Here is a 21,892-nt window from a genome sequence, read left to right on the forward strand (position 1 = left end):
CCTTGTTCCTGAGGGTTTGAATCTTCACGTTGTAATTCCCTTCTCCATTTCCCTTCCTCTACCCCCTATGTGATAAAAAAAAAAAATATATTACAAGTAAAACCTAATACGATGTTGACTAAAGTGCTAAATTTCTCTATAAAAAACAATGCCAAACATCTAATGGCAAAATGATCCATTGCCTATATATTTACTCTAAATAATAAATATTCTGAGAAAGAGTAAATTTTTCCAATATATTTTGTTTAATAAACTATTGGTTATCTCTATTATAATATGAGTCAAATAACATTTTATAAGTTTAAGTAGTACTCCTCTAAGTTCACCACAAAGCTTTCTAAACAATTTGCTGATAATTAAATTTGACCCCACATTCTATGTATCAACATATATATATAAACTTTAATATATATACAACACAGGCAGAAGAGTATAAGGGAACACGGTGACATATACATTTTAGCGTGAATAAAAAATCTAAGATATATAGGAGCATTTATCATATTTAAGTGTCAACATGGATCACCCAACAACTCAAAGATATATAAATTTTTTCTCATCTCAAGAGACATCAAATTTACGTCTCCGATCTTTAATGAAAGCCACAAGAATATCATCAAAGTCTCACATTGTATTTCATCTGATCTCAAAATGACATAATTACATTCAATCATAGATATAATTCTTCAAAAGAGTATACTTACATCATTTCACTATCAAATTACTCTCAATGATTCCATAAATATAATATATATCTATGTATGCCAACACATTATTTGCGAAAGAATAACAATTTTAACTTTGAAACATAAATATTCTTTTTTCTAATTAATTATAACACGCACACAAAACACAATATGAATTCTGAGATCATCGCACAAAAGGAAAAAAAAAAAAATCTATGACAGCTTTTGTCAAAAAATAAACTTCACAAAAATCACAAAAAGTGAAAGGTTAACAAATAAAAGAGAATGGTTGTAATGTCGAACCCGTTTTTTGTTGTCGTTCTTTGACCGTCCAAGTCAGAAGCTGCTTCCTCATGTCCAAGAATGACGCGGGATCTTGAGAAATTAAATAAGATATAGCTAACATGAAAGGTCAAAATTGTTCCTTTCTATATATATGTTGTTTACTACATAACACTTTGACTTAAAGGTTAATGCAAGATTTTTTTGTTTATGAGTTTTAATAATAAATTTACAATTATTTTTCTTCACTGGGTTTTAGATAAACTTAATACATATTAAATGAATTTTTAACATAAATATAAAATTTGAGTCAAAACCGCGAAACCCATAACTATAGCGGTGGCTCCGCTCCTACGCATACACTTGCTTGCTCTATATTGTTAGCTATGGACCCATGATGGTAAAATTCAAGCACATGATTCCTCCCCATGATATCAAATTAATTATGTGTTTCATTTTGAACTGAATTGTTATAGAGAAATTAAGCACAAGTCTTCTATCCTAGACTTTATTTACTTGTATTAGATCATAACAACAAAACCTCTCATGCACCCTCTCTTCTTTCTCAACTTTTTTTCTTCTTATTTTAGACATGATGAATACAGAACACACGAGACCATAGAACATCATTAAGCAAAAGTCTTTTTTTAGAGAACTTACAAGACAAACTGACAAGCAATTATTGGCCAAAAAGATTAACGTCAGCCAGTTAATGTCGATGCGGCACAAAACAGTTGGCAACCAAGGAACTTTTTGCCAAAAGAGTGACGGACCAGTTAATTCTGGAGCACGCTATTTGAAGCAATGAATCGAATTCAAAAGGAAGACAGTTTTTTTTTCTCTGAAGGAGCACACCCCTTCGTGTCCAAGCGTGGGTTGGGAGTAGATTCTGGCCAGTTTTTTTTATATATATATAAATAAATATAATAATTAGTTTATTTTAAAGAAAGATATTTTAGTAATTTAACATTTAAGTTTAGGAGTCCATGCTTTTAATATAATATAGATAGATTAACTACTCGTAGAATCACAAATTTTAATGTCTAGATTACAAGTTCAAATTCGTGACTTCATGCCGCTGTTCGTAATGTTTTCATGTTTCATGAAATACATTGTCTTTAAGTTAACTAATTTAGAGCTAGTGTTCTTTCAGTAAATGATCTTCTATTATATTCAAAAAAAACTAGGCAGTGATTGCCCGTGCCCACACGGGCCCAATACATGAAAGTCGAAATTATTATTTTTGATGTATACTAAACGTTGGTGCATCTAAGTTATTATCAAATCAGCTCTAGATAGCATAGCATGTTAATTGCTGGATACTATATAAATAACACCACAACTGCAACCATCAAGACATCAATAGGAACATTAAAATTGTCTTTCATTTAACTTATAATGTATGATTATTCCCAAGAAATCTTTGATTTGACAAGCCTGAATTCTGAGACCTCGACATCAACAGCTCTACCAATATGATGCTTCGTTTTTATGTCATGTCATGATATATCTCTCTTGGTGAAATTCCTTCATGCGAATATTTGAAATTGTCATGTCATCTGTATCATTCGGAAAAAAATCCTTTGAAAACATGCCTTCTAGCAGCTTCACTGGCTATCAATTAATTCTCTGCCTCCAAGCTCCTCCTCCTCCTTATGAAGATGCGCTTGCTGATGTGCCTTGTGTTTCCACACCTAAATTTTCCATTGACACACTCTTTTTTTCACATAGAGGACTATCTTGTTTAGTTAGTTCTAAGTAAAATAGCTAAAGAAAGTCGGATGCAATGAAACCGTGATCACAAGTCACAACCAGTTCTAAAGTAATGTTATTTATAAATATTCAAATTCATGTGCTCTGTGCTCAACCGACATACGGCAAATTGAAAGTGTGAAATACAATATACAGCATGTTCGTGTTACCTGATATGTTTCTGGTAGAAGCAAAAACCTACACAAACAGTTTTAAAGGCAGCAGTTGTTATTTAAAACAACAGGATACTCAAGTTCTTTTCTGTTGGTTCAATGTATCAAATATACATAATGAGTTCTAACAGATGACTAAGAGAGTAAGCTCGAAGCTACATTGATGAACAGCAACTAAGGTGCAAATTGTTCACAGCTGCAAAAAAAGCTTCAAGTTTAATTTTGTGGTGGTATTTCTATTGTAGTACTTCTTAAGGATTGATAAGACACCCATAAACCAAGCAAACAATACATCCATTTGAAACATGAGATCTAAATCTTCAACCAAGAGAAAATTGCCCGTCTTCAAAGAAATAAGAAAAATTTAGGAAGTTGTCCCATTAAAAGAATTATATAAACAATTACAATGAGTATGTCAATTGCAATCCACTCAAAATATCTTCATCTAAAAATATTTCTATCGTTTAACCAGATTTCCTACTTGAAACATATTCTAACCGCGCCTTTTTTCTCTGGAGCTGCTCACAGTAGGAAACGATATCTTTCATTCTCGCACAAAAGAATAGTTCTCTATTTGAATAACAATTTGTTTCTCGCAACTTTCTCTCATATAAAGTAGCCTACACAAGAATCACCTCTTCCGAATTTCAATTGCATATATGAAAACCAAGAGCGCTGATAGTATTCTTAGTGTATTTGACATATGGTAAATTGTTCTTTCCATTGCCCGAAACTCATTTATTTGAAATGATATTTCCTTTTCCCACTTCTCTAATAAATCTGATGTGAATCACATAAATCAATTCAATTAGATACTTATTTATGTGATGGTTGTTCAATTTAGAATTGAAAAAATGCCCTTACATAAGTACTGTTGAAAGTTTAATCCGATAAAAAGCACTGCCAAAATTTTATAATACCCTCAAATGTAAGTTAAATAACAGTAAGCGGCATCAAGAATATGATATTTATAACACTGATAAAGCTCTTTTATGATATAGCAGTAGCATCATACCTTAGGGTTTTTCTCCTCTAGAGTGTTGACGCACATGTCTTCAAAATGAATAAGCACGGCCCTGTCCAAGGACTGGTACAGTCTAACTTCTTGTGAATCAAAAGCAGTTGAATTCTCCAGAAGAGGCACCTGAGTATATAACGGAAATAGTAGATCATAATATTAGAAAACCGAGTAAAGAAGAACTTACATGACAAAGTCATGGGTATATAGTAGAGATCATGTGATTGAAAAGTAAATATGTAAATAATTTAGGAAGTCTCTTTCAGAAAGAAAACTCAAGCTTATTTTTGTAAAAAAGGAAGTTAATTGACAACAAATAATCTTTTGCAATGAGAAGAGTGTATACGGTTAAAACCGGATATGGTCCAAACCGGAGAAAGAGAAGGAGTAGGAATATACCGGATGTTACCCGGTCCTTTCCGGGGAAGGGTCTGTATCGGAGTAAAACGAGCCTCTCTTCTCCGTTATCGAAACGGCCAAGTCCGCTGCTCCGAATGTCCGTGGCCGTTGTCCGGTATAGCTGTTGTCCCGAGCGACCGTTGGTCCGAATAGCCGTTGCACGTGAGCCACGCGTCAGTAGCGTCCTGCCATGGTCAACCACCAACCATGCGTGTGTCAGACGGCGCCGCGGTCTAATCCCACCAAATCCGTTCGGTAGTTTTGTCCTTGTTATTATTTTATTAGTTCACATTGTACGAAGCCCATGGAGGCAACACTATAAATATGGAGCATCCCCCTCCTTTGTGGGGGTTGGCTCCTTCATGCTTTCTAAGAACACTTGTAATAGAATAGCTTATATATACAATCTTTCTCTAAAATTCTGATTCGGCCAAGGCCGTCCCGCTCAAGTTTATATTGCGTTCTATCTACCAATTGTTCTACATTGCTCATAAACACTCATATTCTCAAACGAATCGCCATCACTAGCCACTTCATCGAAGAACCCTCGCATAAACATTTTCTTTATTCCGTATATATCAAGACCCAAGCACATATCCTATACCCGCTTACAAATTCAATTGACTTATCCGATTTCGGGGTAAACAGTTTGGCGCCCACCGTGGGGCTAGGATAATAGTTCTTAGTCTTGATTTTTATCAAACTCATCTAAATCGTAATGCCTATGGCTGACGTCGGACAATCTGGTCACGTTAATAACACCGAAATTGTGGCAGAAAATGAGAGGAGCGAACCACGGGGATTACCAAATCCTGCTGACCCGGACCCCGTTAACTCGAGGGAGGGGCTCAATCGACAAAACACCGTGGATCAAGAGAATGTCGCCCTACCGGCCACTGATCCTCTAAGAACCCATAACTCCGTCACATTGTCTCGGACCCAAAGCCGAAGGGAACTTGGGAGAGGCACCGAATGACTCGCATTAATTTGCGTCGATTTTCGAGATGTTGCGCAGAACAAAGAGCAACAATCGCCGAGCAAGGAATGGCGATTGCCCGGTTGCAAAGTGGACAAGGGGAAGCGTTTGGGCGGGAAAAGGCTAAGGGTACGCTGGAAATTGGAATGAACGAGCCACGGATGGTCGAGAGTAATGATTCTCGGGCCGGTTCCTCCACCGAGGTCCTGAAGATGCTTGAGACTTTGGCAAAACGGTTGGATTCGACCGAGAAGAGAGTCGAGACATACAATTCTCGGGTGGACCGGATACGGGGGCTCCCCCTTTACTAAGGGGCCAAATTCGAAAAGGTACATCCAAAGGCCTTTTCCCCGAGCGCGGCCCCGAACCGATCCCGAAGAGGTTCAAAATGCCCGACATCCGAAGTACAACGGCACCACGGACCGCGCGAGCACGTGACCTCATATACTTGCGCCATAAAAGGGCAATGATATGGAAGAAGATGAAATTGAGTCGGTATTGCCGAAAAAAAATTTGGGAAACTACGTCGAAGGAGCGCCGACATGGTATGACCATCTACCCAAAGCACTCGATCACTTCGTTCGAAATCTTGGTCGACGCCTTCGTAAAGGCACATGCGGTGCCATCAGGTGCGAGCCGTAAGGCCGACATCTTCGGATAACTCAAAGGGACGATGAGTTACTAAGGGAGTTCGTGACCCGGTTCCGGAGGGAACGGATGGAATTACCCCGGTGCGGAAGGAATGGGCCGCACAAGCTTTCACGAAAGGGCTCGACATGCTAAGCTCGGTTTCCTCGGCCAAGTTGAAGGAGAATTTGTCGAATACGAGGCCGTAACATGGGCCGATGTCCACAATCGGTATGAATCGAAGATTCGGGTAGAGGATGATCGCCCGAGCTCTCCCCGATAAAGTTGAAGGCGGACGAGAGGTTTCGAGAAGCCGAGAAGGGTTATGAAGCAAAGTCCGAATCATCTAAAGAAAGGTTTCGGCCATACTCGCACCCGGAGCGATGAAATTCCAGGTCGGAAAAGCCAAGGGAAGGCCCGAGCCACTTCTCAGGTCGAGGTGGCAAGCTGGACGCGCGCCCATTAAATGGCCGGGGTCTCTCCTTCAGAAGCGATACCGGAAGTTCAGCCAGCAATAAAGGCCCTCCAAGGATTTCGGAGTACAACTTCAACGTCAGTACCTCGGATCTTGTCTCGGCCATCGGTCGTGTCCCGGATGTGCGGTGGCCGAAACCACTAAGGACAGATCCGGGAACGGGATCCGAGCATGGTTTGTGAATATCACGGGACCCACGGTCACAAGACCGAGGATTGCCGCCGGTTGAGAGAGAGAGGTAGCCCGGTTGTTGAAAAACGGCCACCTCCGAGGTCTATCGAGCGAGCGAGCCAAAAACCATTATAAGGAAAGGGAAGTTCATCGTAGTGGTCGAACCCGTTGAACACCAAAGATATAATCAATATGATAGTCGGGGGTATTGACATCCCTCGGTTTCCGATAATGAAGCGGGCAAAGATTTCCATTGTTGGGGAAAAACGTACCCGAGACCATTTACCCGGAGGTTCCATCTCTTTCGACGACAAGGACGCAGAGGGCATCATTCAACCGCACAATGATGCGCTGGTAATTTCTGTACTTATCTTTAAAACTAAGGTTAAACGTATCTTGATTGACCCAGGTAGCTCAGCCAACATCATTCGATGGAGAGTGGTCGAACAGTTAGGATCGCTCGATCGGATCGTACCGGCAACCCGGTACTCGGCGGGTTCAACATGGCAAGCGAAACCACGAAAGGGGAGATCTCACCGCCCGTGAACATTGAAGCCGCCATTCAACAAACTTTGTTCTACGTGATCGAAGGGGACATGAAGTACAACGCGCTATCGCGGACCTTGGATACATAGCATGAGGGCGGTACCTTCAACGCCGCATCAATTGCCGAAATTCCCCACCCTAGAGGGAGTGAAAACCATCCGCGGTGAGCAGCCCGCGCAAAGGAGATGTTCGTGTAGAGAATCGCCGCCCCGACCTAAAGAACCGCTCACGAAGAAAGGGTTTAACCGGAGGGGAAGCCCCCCAATAGCAATCAAAGAATACCTGGGGCGATCCGGTGTACGGAGAGGATGACTTCGGGATACCTGTGTCTTTTGTCATGCTTGGGACGACTCGGACGCAACCAAATCGACCATAGAGGAACCGGAGCGCATCATCTTGTTCGAGTTCCTACCGACAGAAGGTATACACGGGCACGGGGCTTACCCCGAGCTCGTGCGCAAATTAACCGAGTTTCTTCGAGCTAACGCCGATTGCTTTGCATGGTCGCATATAGATATGACGGTGTATATCGCCGTAAATAGCATCACACAAACTCGGCTTGGACGGAAGTTTTCCCCGGTGAAGCAAAAAGGAGGCCCATGGCGGAGACAAAACACGCCTTCATCAAAGACGAGGTAACAAAGCTTTTAAATATAGGTTCCATCCGGGAGGTAAAATACCCAGATTGGCTTGCTAACGTGGTGGTGGTGCCCAAAAAAGGTAATAAACTTCGGATGTGTGTCGATTATAAAGATTTAAACAAGGCGTTCCCGAAGGATTCATTTCCGTTGCCGCACATCGATAGAATGATCGATGCCACGGCCGGACATGAAATGTTAAGTTTTCTCGACGCTTACTCCGGTATAACCAAATCCGGATGCACCGGAGGATCAAGAGAAAACATCCTTCATTACCCGTTATGGGACTTATCGTTATAACGTCATGCCTTTCGGATTAAAAAATGCCGTGCAACTTACCAACGCCTAGTTAACGAAATGTTTGAAGAACAAATAGGAAAACGATGGAAGTTTATATTGATGATATGGTTGTTAAGTCCCCGAAAACGAGAGGACCATTTAAAGCATTTGCGGGAAACCTTCGATGTGCTCGTGAGGATACAACATGAAGCTTAACCCGGAAAAGTGTGCCTTCGGGGTAAGGTCCGGCAAATTTTGGGCTTCATGGTGTCAAACCGGGGAATCGAAATCAACCGGACAAAATCAAAGCCATCGAGGACATCGAGGTTGTGAACAACGTAAAAGGGGTGCAAAGGCTCACCGGAAGAATAGCGGCGCTGAGTCGCTTCATATCGAGGTCCTCCGACAAGTGTCACCATTTCTTCTCCTTGCTCAGAAAGAAGAACGACTTCGTTTGGACACCGAAGTGTCAAGAGGCTTTACGGGAGTTGAAAGGGTATTTGACTAGCCCCCCGTTCCGCACACACCGGCGGCCGACGAGCCGCTTTACCTCTACCTAGCTGTCTCCAAAGTAGCGGTAAGTGGCGTTTTGGTCCGAGAAGAATCAGGTACGCAATTCCCTGTCTATTATGTGAGTAGAACTTTGGGGGATACGGAAGCCCGGTATCCTCATTTGGAAAAGTTGGCATTAGCATTGGTAAGCGCCTCCAGAAAACTCAAACCTTATTTTCAATGCCATCCTATACGTGTAGTGACCACCTACCCTTTGAAAAATATCATGCACAAACCGGAGCTGTCCGGAGGTTAACAAAATGGGCCGTAGAAATTAGCGGTTACGACATCGAATATAAACCCCGAATGGCCATCAAATCCCAGATCTTGGCCGACTTCGTGGCCGACTTTGCCCAGCCTATGGTCCCCGAGGTCGAAAAGAACCTGCCGACCTCGGGAGAAACCACGGGCATTTGGACTCTACATACGGACGGGCCTCGAACCTTAAAAGGTTCCGGCCGGGAATCGTCCTTAAGAGTCCGCTCGGGGATATCATTCGATCGGACAATTAGAACCGCTAAATTGACTAACAATGAAGCCGAGTATGAGACTATGATTGCGAGGTTTGGGAGGGCTCGGAGTACGAGAGCCTAATTCATCGAAGCTCGGTGCGACTCGCTCTTGGTCGCAAACCAAAGTGAACGGTGTTTTCGAGGTCAAGGACGAACGGATGCAGGGTACCTCGAGAAAGCCTAAGTGGTACTTCACCGATTTAGAGAATGGACCGTGCAAAGCACATACCGAGGGAACGAACGGCGAGGCCGACGCCTTGGCAAATTTAGATCCTCGGTCGACGAGGAGGAGATCAACCCCGTACCACGGTGCACCTATCAAACACGGCCATAGGAAACGGACATGCCGAGATAAACACAATGGGCCTGACTTGGGACTGGCGCAACAGGTACATCGACTACTTGAATGATGGCAGGCTCCCGAACGACCCAAAGGAATCGCGGTCATTAAGGACAAAGGCAGCCCGATTTTGCTTGGTAGATGGTCAATTGTATCGACGATCTTTTCTCGGTCCCCTGGCTAAATGTTTGGGCCGGCGAAACGGAATATGTATTGAGAGAGGTCCACGAAGGAACCGTGGCAACCACTCCGTCCGAAGCTCGGTCCGCAAAATCATCAGGGCCGGTTATTATTAGAATCGGATGGATGAAGACTCTAAGAATTTCGTCCGAAAGTGTGACGGGTGCCAGAAACACGCCCCGATGATTCACCAGCCCGGGGAGTTACTGCACTCGGTGGTCTCACCCTGGCCTTTCATGAAATGGGGAATGGACATCGTGGGCCCGTTACCACGCACCAGGTAAGGCCCGTTTTATTTTGTTTATGACTGACTATTTCTCTAAGTGGGTTGAAGCGCAGGCCTTTGAAAAAATCAGAGAAAAAGAAGTCATCAACTTCATATGGGATCACATCATCCGCTCGAGAGATAACTTGTGATAACGGCCCTCGTTCTTGGGCGGCAAGGTCACAGTTTCTCGAAGGTTTGAAGATCAAGAAATCGTATCAACCCCGTATCACCCATGCGCGAACGGACAGCGAATCCACGAACAAAACAATAATCCAAAATCCGAGGAAAAGACTTGAAGCATCGAAGCACCATTGGAGAGACGTATTGCGAGGTCGCGTGGGCTTACGGAACCACATCCAAATCGAGCACGGTGAAACTCCATTTTCGTTGGTTTACGGGGCCGAAGCCCTTATCCCCGTAGAAGTCGGTGAACCGACTCTCCGTTTCGGTATACCACCGGGGGAGTCGAACGAGGAAGCCATGGGTTGCGAAGCTTGACCTCGCGGATGAGCTACGCGAATGCGCGCGTCTATCCGCATAGCGGCCCAAAAGCGAGAGAATGGAAAGATACTACAATGGGAGATCGAGCTTTCGGCATTTCCAAGTTGGGGACTTAGTCTTCGAAAGGTTACCTTGCACACCTAACCCCAACGAATGAAAGCTAGGTCCGAAGCGTGAGGGCCCATACAAGATAACCCAGATAACGGCAAAGGATCGTACCGATTAGAGTCAATGGACGGCGGCGTCTCGCGCAACAACCGGAACGTGGCCCATCTAAAGAGATACTATCATATGCATGGCCCATAAGTCAAGAATGGGGCAAAATTAGGATCTAGATTCGAAAACGCGTGTTGCTTCTCTTTTCCTTAGTACGGTTTTTGTCCCCGAAATGGGTTTTCCGACAAGGTTTTTAATGAGTACGCAAGTACAACGTGTTCTTGAACAAATGCGAAGAACGTAACAGCACTCACCCGACCTCGAGGCTCGGATCGGTCTTGGGAGTACTATGCCCAAAGAGGGTAACACCGATCAATTGCTACGGCAAAATAAGGCCGGCCACCGGCCATAGCCCCCAATGTAAGGACCAAACGATCATAGCGAATCGTGTCCCTTTTTTTACACTTGCTACGCAAAGGAAGAAAGAGTCAAAAACTCTCATATGTACAAACGTTTTACAAAAGCAAAATTGTCAAAAGCCACAAAGTCAGCAACTTCCTGTTAAATTGTACTCTATAAGATAGCAAAGGCAATCGACCAAAAACTCGATAAGACCCCCAAACGGGGGCTGCCACTTTGTTAGCCAAGGCCGAAAAGACACCGGCCCTGAAATAGAGCCGAAGAAAAATGTCGATTCTAATAAAACGGTCCTCGAAATTCGGAGACAACCGAACCCTCGAAGAATCGGACAAAATCCAAGCGGCCATAATGAATCAATGACCACGAGTCACCTCGTCCCGAAAACGGACCAACGATCACAGCAAAAATAATAACAAACATCCGAACGAAGAAGCAGGAAAGATGCGCTTTTCATTTATACAACGGATGTTCTTTACATCAAAAGAAAAATAAAAGTCCCATGAAGGCAAAAAATAAAAAGATAGATGCCAAAATATTGGCCCTACACTATCCGGTATGACCGGAGGAGGATGAATGTTCGGACTCTGTCCGCTCGGAGTCGTCTGGCTTCTCCTCCATTCCTTTGGCTTCAAGTATCTGGGCCGGGAGATCCTCAAAGCCGTGCTCAACTTGCTCGAGGGTGAGACGCCGAGACTTCCACTTCTCGTACTCAGCGACAATAGCGGTATGAGTCTCGGCGCCTCCACTCTTTTCCAAGTTTCCTCCGAATCGGCCTCGGCCTTGGCCGCGTGGCCCAAACGAGCCCGGTTTTTTCAAGGTCATCTCTCGTATGGTTGGCCGCATCCGGCTCGGCCTTAAGGGCATCATTAGCTTTAATCGCCCCTCGAGCTCAATTCTAATACCCTCGCATATCCGGCCCGCTCCTCGCCTTTTTCCTCGAATACCCCGCGCGTTCTTTGAACAAAGCGACCTCGGACTCGAGCCGCCGGTTCTCTCGGGACAAACCCGTAGCATCAACCTTCACCGAATCCGGCTCCCCCCGAAGTCGGGAAACCGTGCCCTCGAGTTCATCCAACCGCATAGAGAATCGGGTTTTATCCCGGCTAGAGCGATCTTGTCGGCCTCGAGGTTCCGATTATAATCGGTCATGGCACGCATCACTCTTCAAACGGCGATTTTCCTCCGACCGCATCGAAGCTCGGGGGCGTCGTTGGCCCCGCCGCCCGGTTTAATTCTCCCTCCTTCTCCCGAAGAAGGTGTTTATATTTCTCCGTCTCTCGCCCGGGCATCGAGTTGGCCCCTAAGATCGTCTATCTCGTGTTCGCACGGGTGAAAGGCCTCATTGACCAGCACCACGCTCGCGGATGAAACAAACCGAAAAACTTAGGCGAAGAAAGGATGGCATTCTGAGAATAAAGTGAGCAAAAGTGGCTAAAAATCTTACCCGATTGCCCGCATGAGACTCCGGTCATTTTGCGTCTGTCCGAATCTGAGATGAGGGGACGTAAATAGCTCGCCACGCCCACCGGACGAGATAAGAAGCTACAGTCCTCGGGGACGGTGACTACTGCTGATCGGGTTCTCCTCGGCTCCACGCCGGGCCGGGAAAATGTTCACCAAAGCGTCCCCGGCGCCGGACTCGGAGGCCCGATCGGCCGGTCTCGTGGCCCGAGGAATAGGAAGATGACCGAAGCCCGTCGCCGCAAGTGGCGGGAGGAGTCCCCGAGAATATATCGTCAAAATCATCCACACGCGCAGCCGGGGGGATGAACTTGGAAGCGACCTCAATATTTTCGGCAAAGGCCGGGGCTCCGCAGCCACGGCGAGCTCATACCGGGAGACGGACGAACGCCCGCAGGGCTTCGACCTCCGGTTCAATAGTCGCCTTTACCGCCCTCGGCGGCAATCGCTTCTCCGATCTTTTCCTTTGCGGGAGTATCTTCCAAAAGTTTCACCGAAATGTCGACAAAGTCAATCGACCGAAGAGAACCGGTGAAAGTATTTCTTCCGCACCCGAACGTGGAGCGAGAACAAACGGACCTTCGCGAGATAGAAGGAAGGGGCGGAACGGAGACCGCCTCCTCCGTATCGGGGCCACGGAGGGACCGAGGCGACTCTCCGAACGATGATGTCGGGCTCGGCCTCTTCCTCTAAGGGCGGGCAACGCTCCTTGCCTTCTTCCTTTTTGGTGTCGGCGACTTTTCGGAAGTCCTTTTCTTTTGCAAAGCATCGTCAAGAACACGGGAAGAACCCGCCGTGTTAAACTCGGATGGCGGTGCAGGATGAGCGGTTCCCGATTCAGGCCTCGAGGCCACCGAGCCCTTGGGCAAACCTGAAAGTCAAAAGCATTAGCGAAGGTTGCGAATTCAAAGGGCCACGGGCAGTGGAAAACACAACAAAACATGGAAGGCAATAAAAATATTACCATGGTTTTGCGCCACCCACCGGCCGCGAGACAGGTGAGCCCATGTTCGATTCTGACAGGGGCGCCGCGAGGAGCGCGGTGACCCATTCGCTCAGATAGCGAATAACGGGAGGAACGTATCCGTTGGCTAAGTAAAAGCAGAGAGAAAGCAATGAGGCAACGAGATCGAAGAAGGGCAAAAGAATGACCAAATGCGTAAAAACGATTACCCAAAGATTCGAACTTACGCTTATCGTTCCATCTCTCCGGGAAGGGCATGTAGTCGGCGAGGATGATGTCCTCGGTTTTTACTCGGACATATCGCTCTAACCAGCCCCTGTCCCGGTCTTCGTCCATCTTCGAGAAGAAAGGGTTCGGCCGCGCTTGACAAGTTTTATTACGCCGCCCGAAGACCTCGGGAGTACGCGTATCAAGTGGCCGTAGGGCCGTAAATTCCTCTCGGCGTTGTTGGCTAATAATCGGAGACACGCAACGACCCTCCGTACGATAGGGCCGATCGTGCTAGAGTCACACCATAGGTCCGCACATATCAAGAATGACCGGATCAATCGGGGGATCGATTTTGAGGGTAAAGGGTAGGTATATACGAACAAGAACCCTTCTCGGTGATCGGTGATAGATTCATCCGAGCCGGTGCAAAAACCCCACCGGCGGATGTCCCATCCGCATGATCGGCCCGACTACATCGAGTTTCTCCTCGGTAATCGATGAAGGGTATCGCCTCACATCGTATCCCCGTCCGAAACAGAGGACGGCTTGTCGACCTCGAGATCCTTGTTAAAACTGAACTTGGCCGGTATAATATCCGAAGCGGTGAGCTCGATTCTAGCCGGGGAAACAGTCCCGGATCCCGGTGACGACGGTGGAGCATCATGGGAAGTAGATTCAGACATCTTGGAAGTATGAAAGAAAGGGGAGTCGAAGATAGAACTTGAGGAAAGTGAAGAAACTGGCGAGTCAGGGACGGCGAAACAGCGACGCTCGAACCAAAACGCTTGAGAAAATGATGGCAAAATCGATTCTTTTTTCACAAAATATAAAGCGGTGGATCGAATAGCAAGTCAAATGAGAAGACGATTGTTTATGGGGAAGACGAAAGAACGCAGAAATAAGGAGGAGTTGAAGGAGAACGAAGCGGAAAAGTGGTAGAATGAAGGGGTAAAGGGCCTTATATAGGCATGGAAGAGGAACGGTTACCGAGGACGACCAATCAGATCTCGCCACGTGCCCCGTTATTAATGAGAAGCGACTTGAAACGACTGGCAAAAGGCGGTTGACAGGAGCCGACCATTCGAGGAAAGACACGTGGCCGATAAAAGGGGAGGCGTTACATATTGGTTCCCGCCAAAATGCGGAAATAAGAACGAGCTGGCCGAATCACCGGTTTCAAAAGTTATTCACTCCCCGTTATTCCGATGGATCGGCATGACGAGGAGCGAGGGGCTATCGTATACGGTTAAAACCGGATATGGTCCAAACCGGAGAAAAGAAGGAGTAGGAATATACCGGATGTTACCCGTCCTTTCGGGGAAGGGTCCGTATCGGAGTAAAACGAGCTCTCTCTTCTCCGTTATCGAAACGGCCAAGTCCGCTGCTCCGAATGTCCGTGGCCGTTGTCCGGTATAGCTGTTGTCCCGAGCGGCCGTTGGTCCGAATAGCCGTTGCACGTGAGCCACGCGTCAGTAGCGTCCTGCCATGGTCAGCCACCAACCATGCGTGTGTCAGACGGCGCCGTCAGTCTAATCCCACCAAATCCGTTCAGAGCTGTCCTTGTTATTATTTTATTAGTTCACATTGTACAAGCTGACGGAGGCAACACTATAAATATGGAGCATCCCCTCCTTTGTGGGGGTTGGCTCCTTCATGCTTTCTAAGAACACTTGTAATAGAATAGCTTATATATACAATCTTTCTCTAAAATTCTGATTCGGCCAAGGCCGTCCCGCTCAAGTTTATATTGCGTTCTATCTACCAATTTTTCTACATTGCTCATAAACACTCATATTCTCAAACGAATCGCCATCACTAGCCACTTCATCGAAGAACCCTCGCATATACATTTTCTTTATTCCGTATATATCAAGACCCAAGCACATATCCTATACCCGCTTACAAATTCAATTGACTTATCCGATTTCGGGGTAAACAAAGAGCATCTAGCTCTCTTTCATATTTCAAGCCAAGAGCTAATGTTTACTCAGAATTGGCTGAATTCTCCTGAGGTAACTAGCAAGAAAAATAATATACCATATTTATATTCTTTACGAAGATAGTGCGAAAAAGAAGCCATACAGCTTTCCCATTATCATCCAAAAAGTGATAAAAATTGTGTTGATGTTTGATTTCAGCTATGTTTTATCTTGGACAACATAAATGACTCTGGATTCCATCCTGCAACATCGTTATAGATGGTTCAAAAAGAATTTGGCACAAGTAGACGCAAAACAATATAAAGAAAGATGTCACTGAAATGAAGCAGAACATAAAATGGATTTAGACTTTAGAGCCAGCTGCATTGTATCATCATACAGAAATAAAACGAATAAATACCCATGATATCTCTGCTCTCTCTCTTCGTCTGTAACCTGAAAAATAATTTTTTTATAAGTACACATCCATATTGAAGCAGACAAATGAGACAGATTTTGAGGATGCAAAGTAAAATATGGAAGTGCGACAAATATCACGTTTCATTAGATCTTCAACTATAATCTAGAATACTTAAGTGATACAGGAAGTACTATTCGAAATGTTAGAAATCCTACAGATATTGAATGTTGCTTGATTTACAGTTGAGATGGAATATGTGGTCTTTTCCAATTATTTATCCGCCATAAATATGAACCTGCTTTATGTTTACTATAGCTTTGGGAATAAAGCTTTCTATGCCGTTTTCCAAGGTTAAGAAATATTCTATTACAAAAATTAGGAATGGTTCCTTCTCAGGAATACCATTGAGTACGTAGAAATAATAGAATCAGTAACATGTAAAAAAGAAGGCTTTTCAAGTTCAATTGTAGATTCACTTTCCTTTTTTCTAAATTATAGATTTATTTTTCAGTTTCGAACTTCATAAATACTCTTAAAAAGGGCTTCAATAAATAAATTTTCACAAATATTTAACAAACTTATCACTCAATAAGAGTACTAGGGGTGTTCAAATGAGACCGAAAAATCGATCCGAACCGGTAAATCAAGTCAAACCGACTTAATGAACCGAAAACCGGCTCGATTTGGTTTGATTTGGTTTTAAATTTTAAAAAATCGATTAACATTTGGTTTGGTTTGGTGTTACACCTAAAAAAACCGAATCAAACCAAACCAAACCGATATATATATATATATATATATATATATATATATATATATATATATATATATATATATTTTGCATATTAATTAAAAAAATTATGTATCTTCTTTATAATTTTGGTTCATTTCAAGTCCAATACTAATTTAAATAATTAGAAAGAAAAATCTAGCCCATTTTCTTGGGTGGTATTCTTATTCTATTTCCCCCACATTCTTAGGGGAATGAAGCTAAGAGTTTTTTTTTCCTTTTTCTTTTTACAAAGAGATGATGAGACAAATTTGTGTAGTATTTACTTATATTTTCGATTATGTCTCTGTAGCTACGAGAGGGAATAAAAACAAAATCTTTGCGTGTAACTTGAAGTCCTTAAACAAAGGAAGAAGTCCTTAAACAAAAATGATAGGGAATGAAATGTTTTAGCACTGATGTGAATGTCATATTGCTTTCACCATAGTTGTTATATCTTATTTTCATTTTTTTCACCTTACTTGTATCAATTTCTTTGCATTATAAAATACTTCCTTAAAAATAACAAAATCCGAATCAACCCGATAAAATCGACAAAATCGAAACCGATTAAATTTATACTATAATGGTTTGGTTTGGTTTGAATATCAAAAAACCCGATTTAATTAATTTGGTTTGATTTTAATCAAAAATCGAGTCAAACCGGACCATGAACACCCCTAAAGAGTACAATATGAATTCGGTTCAACATATCGTCTGCTAGGACCATACGACAGACCTCAGTCTTGTAGCGTGGATGCCTAATCACAGGGCAACTCTGTTATACCGTGAGCCAACTGACAGCTTTCTCCATACACACTTTGTTGCTACAGCCCCACGCCAGGGGGCCAAAAAGGCCAAAAGTAGTATTAAAAAAAAAAAAAGAAGAAGAAGAAATTAACCAATTGCACTGCACTGATTCCTAAACCAACTGTTACAGATTAATATAAATTACAATTGACCCATTAGATGAAACTGAAATCAAACCAAATACGTATCAATAATTCATATGATTACTCAAAATTAACCGATTATGTTAAGGGGTGAATAAGAAAGGGGAATGAACATTTTCGCCCACAGATTCGGTTAGGGGAGAAACAGTAGGTTTTTCCCAAACTTTTCCCTTGCTTGGACCTCCATTGTTGATTTGTTTCCACCTTGTGCTTTCAACTTGAGATAACAGCTCGAGCGGACAGAAATGCTTTTTGGGAGCGATACTCACCAAATACGGAATCAGAAAATGGATCAGGAAAGTAGATCGAACAGATAGATTCAAATACAACTGCTGCTTCCTATGTGCACCACCTGTCAAATAGCAGGTACACGTGTTAGACTTGCAATAAAATAGACATCAGCTAACAACCAAATGACTTAAATGCCCTTGAACTTCTTTTGAAGGACTTATAAGCACCCATGTTCTGTATACACATAACACAATACAAGAATTGGTTTGGTGCCTACTTGGTCAAACCAATTATATTTGTTCATGATGTATTCTACTGTACATAGTAGTTCTCATTCCTAATGTCCGTTATTTTGTACACTTTTCCATAATGAATATCCACAATTCAGTTTCTTTTGTCCTCCATAATTATTATAAGTAATTTAAATCTGCCTCAGTAAACATACCAATGACATAATAATCTCTTGCCCCTCCCTTATAATTCACTCTCGGCATTCCGTGGCTGCCTCCAAGTGTACTGAACTAAAAAAAGCGCACGTTCAGTCCTGCAACTATTACTTCAATATAAGTGCCCACAGTAACTTCAAAATATATCAATCCTTACTTGTTAACTTGCCACTTGTATGGAGGGCAATAGCTATAGCCTTTGCTATTTCGATGCTTAAACTTTAACGTGCTAATGGGTTATTTGAACAGAGTCACGCCTATATACGCCATTTGGGTCTCGATTCAGCGAAATTGTTGTATGACTTTCACGCCTTTATGTAGCACATAGTAAAAACAACTGAATTAATGAATTAGTATGAAAAACAATGCTCAAAAGCAAAGGTCCAACGACAACATTGAGAAGTTAAATGCCATGAATTCTAGTAGGGGCTTCAAATGGTGCTAAGCTGCACGAAACTCCCGCTCTTGCAAATCCAACCTAGAAAAGAACATTGAAGTTTTTAGGTCTGTTATCTGATACAAAACAAAAGTAAAGACAAACAATACTGGGAACAGAAAATAAGAAATGTAGAAAGATTCTTATTGCAAGTCCCAAACCAAATAGAAAACTTGTGCTAGACATACCCATTGCCTTACACACCATTGCTGCTTTTTTTTTTTTTTTTTTTTTTTTTTTTTGGGTGAAATAAGTGGTATATTAATAACAAAGCATCCGGCAAAAATAACACCTATCATAATACAAGAGAGCTGACAAAATCCAAGAATTGTTTACGTTTATATACAAAGAAACACCATCGCTGCACTTTGCGAGAACATCTTAGCAAAGAGAAAGGTAGTGCGTGAAATCAAATAATTAATGATCTGTAAAGTATATCCTTCCTCTTTTTTATCGACTTGCTGGCATCCTCTTCAAGAAAGTTTAAAGGAGCTTGAAAAGAGAAAACCAATAGATAGAGAACACTAGAAGGGGATGGAATTAAGAAAAATTCACATAGAAAGGCAAAGAGGACTCGTGTGGTGGTTGTTCAATGTTAAGGTTAAAAAACACCTTGGAGAGTACTGTTAAAAGTTAAATTGCCAAAATAATTGGAAGGTCTTATTTTGAAATACAGAAATACCACATAACTATCCTTAATTTCTTGAAATATCAATACTCATTAAATTGCCAAATTAATTTGAAGGTCTTATTTTGAAATGAAATAATTTGCTGAATCATCAGAGTTAATCTATGAAATTTCACATTCATGCAAAGACCTGAGCATTTGAAGCCTTCTTCGTTTTTCCGTCGATTTTTCCACATCTATAAAAAAGTCCCATCGCCATGGGTAAACCAAAGGAAGAAAAAATCAGCACAACTCACAGATACAATAAAATCCAAAATAAAAAAAATGGAGAAATCTACAAACCAAGTAAAAGCTAATGGCCAGAAAGGCGAAAAAACTGAGGAGAAAAGCCGGAAACAGCAATAATTGGGCAAAACGGCTTTAAATCAAACTCAAATTTAAATTCCAGAAAGAGATTATTACCTGGGTTCGATTTGCTCTTTCTAGATCCTATGCTCTGATTATGCCGGTGGGAACTGGTGGATTGTTGGTGTGCTGCCTTTTCTCCGTTGCTTTGGTGTGGTTAGGTGGATTGGATATGGTGGACTGTTGCTCTGCTTTGCTCATAGGGTGGTTCTCAGCGTTTTGCCTCAGAATAAAAGCCACGTAACCAGAGCTCTATCTATTTATAACGAAATGATTGTTATGCCCACAGGTCAAAACTCAAGCCTTTTCTATATAACAGAAAAAAAAGAGCTATATTATATACACGAAACAAGTTTGATAGTATCTCTCTCACAAAAAAATAAAAATGGAGTAGAACTTTTTTTTTACATATTTAAATTATATTGCCATAAGATAGGCTTCTATGATCCCACTAGTGTCAAAGGTGACTAATTAAGAACTGTTTCAAAGTATAGGTTTAAAAAAAATGACATTATGTTCTTCAAATTATTGGGGTTGAAGGTTGAATAGTGATGGGTTGAATTTGGGTTGTTTCATAGGTTAAGTTTGGGCTAGCCCATTTGTAATATAACTCATACTCACAACCCGTCAAAACTTGGACAGATTTCGGGGTTCAAATAGGTTTGGTTCAATTTGTCACCCCTACTCAATATACATGTGCAACGCACATGCCGAAACACTAATAAGGTATATAAACTTCCGACTGAGCTCAAATCTGTTACATCCCGTATTTCGTAAGTTAGTCACATAAGCTCAAAGGACAGGATTATCTTTGAAGTTATAAGTGTTTATGTTATGTTTAACAAGTGATAAGCAAGTATCGTGAAGGTTAGAGGTTAAATGAATCGGATAAAATAAGTTTCGTCGAGGTTCAACATTTATTTGAATGAAATACGGTCCAAGCTATAATACCCCATATTTTTGGACTAGAAAATTAGACCGTCCAACATGAGCAAATTTACCTGAGCCCGGAGGAATTTTGGTCATATTCAAGTATGCAACTAAAGAGATCGGTGGATAAAAATTTGAGGTCCCGAAATAATTTAGGACTTAATAAGTGTGATCACGGTTATTGAGAATAATATTTGGTGTACGTATCAACAGGCTATGGATTAGAGTTCTATCACATGATTATGATAATGAGTATATAAAGTGTGTTAAAAGTGATCCATATTTAAGTAAATTGAGATCAAAAAATTAATTATGTGAATAATTGGTGAAATCTTTGGGATAAAGTGGGAGAATAAGGGATTGATTATGATGTTAGTAAATAATGGATAAAAGGTTGGAGTGGACAATGTCCACGTGTTGGGCAGCCAAGTGATAGGGGATTAATATGTTGATGAGTGTCACTTTAGGAAGATCACTTGGGGAGGTGATAATTATGTGGACCCCACAATGTTTAAAGTTCTTACACATTAGTACTTATCTCTTAAAGATTATGTTCTTGTAAAATATGCATTACCTTCTTTTCAACTTATTTGGAGAAAGTCTAAAGGAACAATTGGACAGCAACGTGTAGAGATAAAGAAATCCTCTTGCGCCGAAGCAAAATATTCGAAGAATGTAGAGGTCGTGCTCACGTCGGTTCCTCCGGATGATAGCAAATCGGAGATTTCTTCGAAGTGAAGTAAGGTGAAATAAGAGGAGTTATTGACAAATAAGGTAAGAATTCTGCTCTCCTAGGTATATTTAAATTCATCTAGGTCATAGTTAAATTGTGAGATGAGAATTACGGAATTAATGTTGGAAATCGGATAAGTTGTTGTTTTTGTTGTTATCGTGTGGGCTGTTTGGTGATTGTTATGAGTTGTTTTGTGGGATTGAATATCATGGGGAATTGGCTATAGTCATAGTTGTTGTTGTTCTTTGTTGTACTATGTATATACGAAAATAAAGAAGTGTATACAAACGTTGGTATACGAATGTATATTGGACTGTTTTGAGTTTATAATTGTGTTGTTTGTGCTTGGAAATTAGAAGAAGGTAAAGGGAGGTTGTTGTTGATGTTATTTATTGAGTTGCGGATTTTTATGAAATAAGGGAAATGTCGCCCGAC

At 42.2% G+C, this 21,892-nt stretch overlaps 1 protein-coding gene across 19 annotated transcripts; it reads right to left on the reverse strand.

Annotated features, from left to right (window-relative positions):
* Positions 1 to 2,333: 2,333 nt before the first annotated feature.
* On the reverse strand, positions 2,334 to 20,101 carry LOC132046143 (uncharacterized). 19 transcript variants are annotated; one of them, XR_009412624.1, is made up of 11 exons: positions 19,852 to 20,100; positions 19,580 to 19,625; positions 18,483 to 18,803; positions 18,325 to 18,400; positions 17,774 to 18,000; positions 17,435 to 17,522; positions 15,927 to 15,961; positions 15,624 to 15,755; positions 3,909 to 4,037; positions 2,891 to 2,918; positions 2,334 to 2,662 (listed from the first exon to the last, which is right to left on the reverse strand). XR_009412624.1 is itself a non-coding variant. In XM_059436695.1 (8 exons), the coding sequence occupies exons 4-8, from the start codon at positions 18,371 to 18,373 to the stop codon at positions 2,622 to 2,624; spliced, it is 318 nt and encodes a 105-aa protein (XP_059292678.1). In that variant the 5' UTR covers positions 18,374 to 18,395; positions 18,483 to 18,803; positions 19,580 to 19,625; positions 19,852 to 20,100; the 3' UTR covers positions 2,334 to 2,621. The 19 variants fall into 19 exon arrangements, 4 of the variants coding, with proteins under 4 accessions (XP_059292678.1, XP_059292677.1, XP_059292680.1 ...); XR_009412621.1 differs by having other exon boundaries at positions 15,624 to 15,767; XR_009412632.1 differs by lacking the exons at positions 15,624 to 15,755; positions 17,435 to 17,522 and having other exon boundaries at positions 18,483 to 18,636; positions 18,720 to 18,803; positions 19,852 to 20,101.
* Positions 20,102 to 21,892: the final 1,791 nt, after the last annotated feature.

Source organism: Lycium ferocissimum, unplaced genomic scaffold (assembly GCF_029784015.1).
Source record: "Lycium ferocissimum isolate CSIRO_LF1 unplaced genomic scaffold, AGI_CSIRO_Lferr_CH_V1 ctg9625, whole genome shotgun sequence".
In the NCBI taxonomy this organism is placed as follows: domain Eukaryota; kingdom Viridiplantae; phylum Streptophyta; class Magnoliopsida; order Solanales; family Solanaceae; genus Lycium; species Lycium ferocissimum.

What these genes read in the sequence shown, in the direction of transcription:
- LOC132046143 (XM_059436695.1), bottom strand. Translation starts at nt 18,373, where the DNA reads ATGCCGAGAGTGAATTATAAGGGAGGGGCAAGAGATTATTATGTCATT. An exon ending in AGAGAGCAGAGATATCATGG is followed by an intron (nt 4,038 to 15,926) that starts GTATTTATTCGT and finishes TTATATACTCAG; the next exon opens with GTGCCTCTTCTGGAGAATTC. An exon ending in TCAGGTAACACGAACATGCT is followed by an intron (nt 2,683 to 2,874) that starts GTATATTGTATT and finishes TGAAAAAAAGAG; the next exon opens with TGTGTCAATGGAAAATTTAG.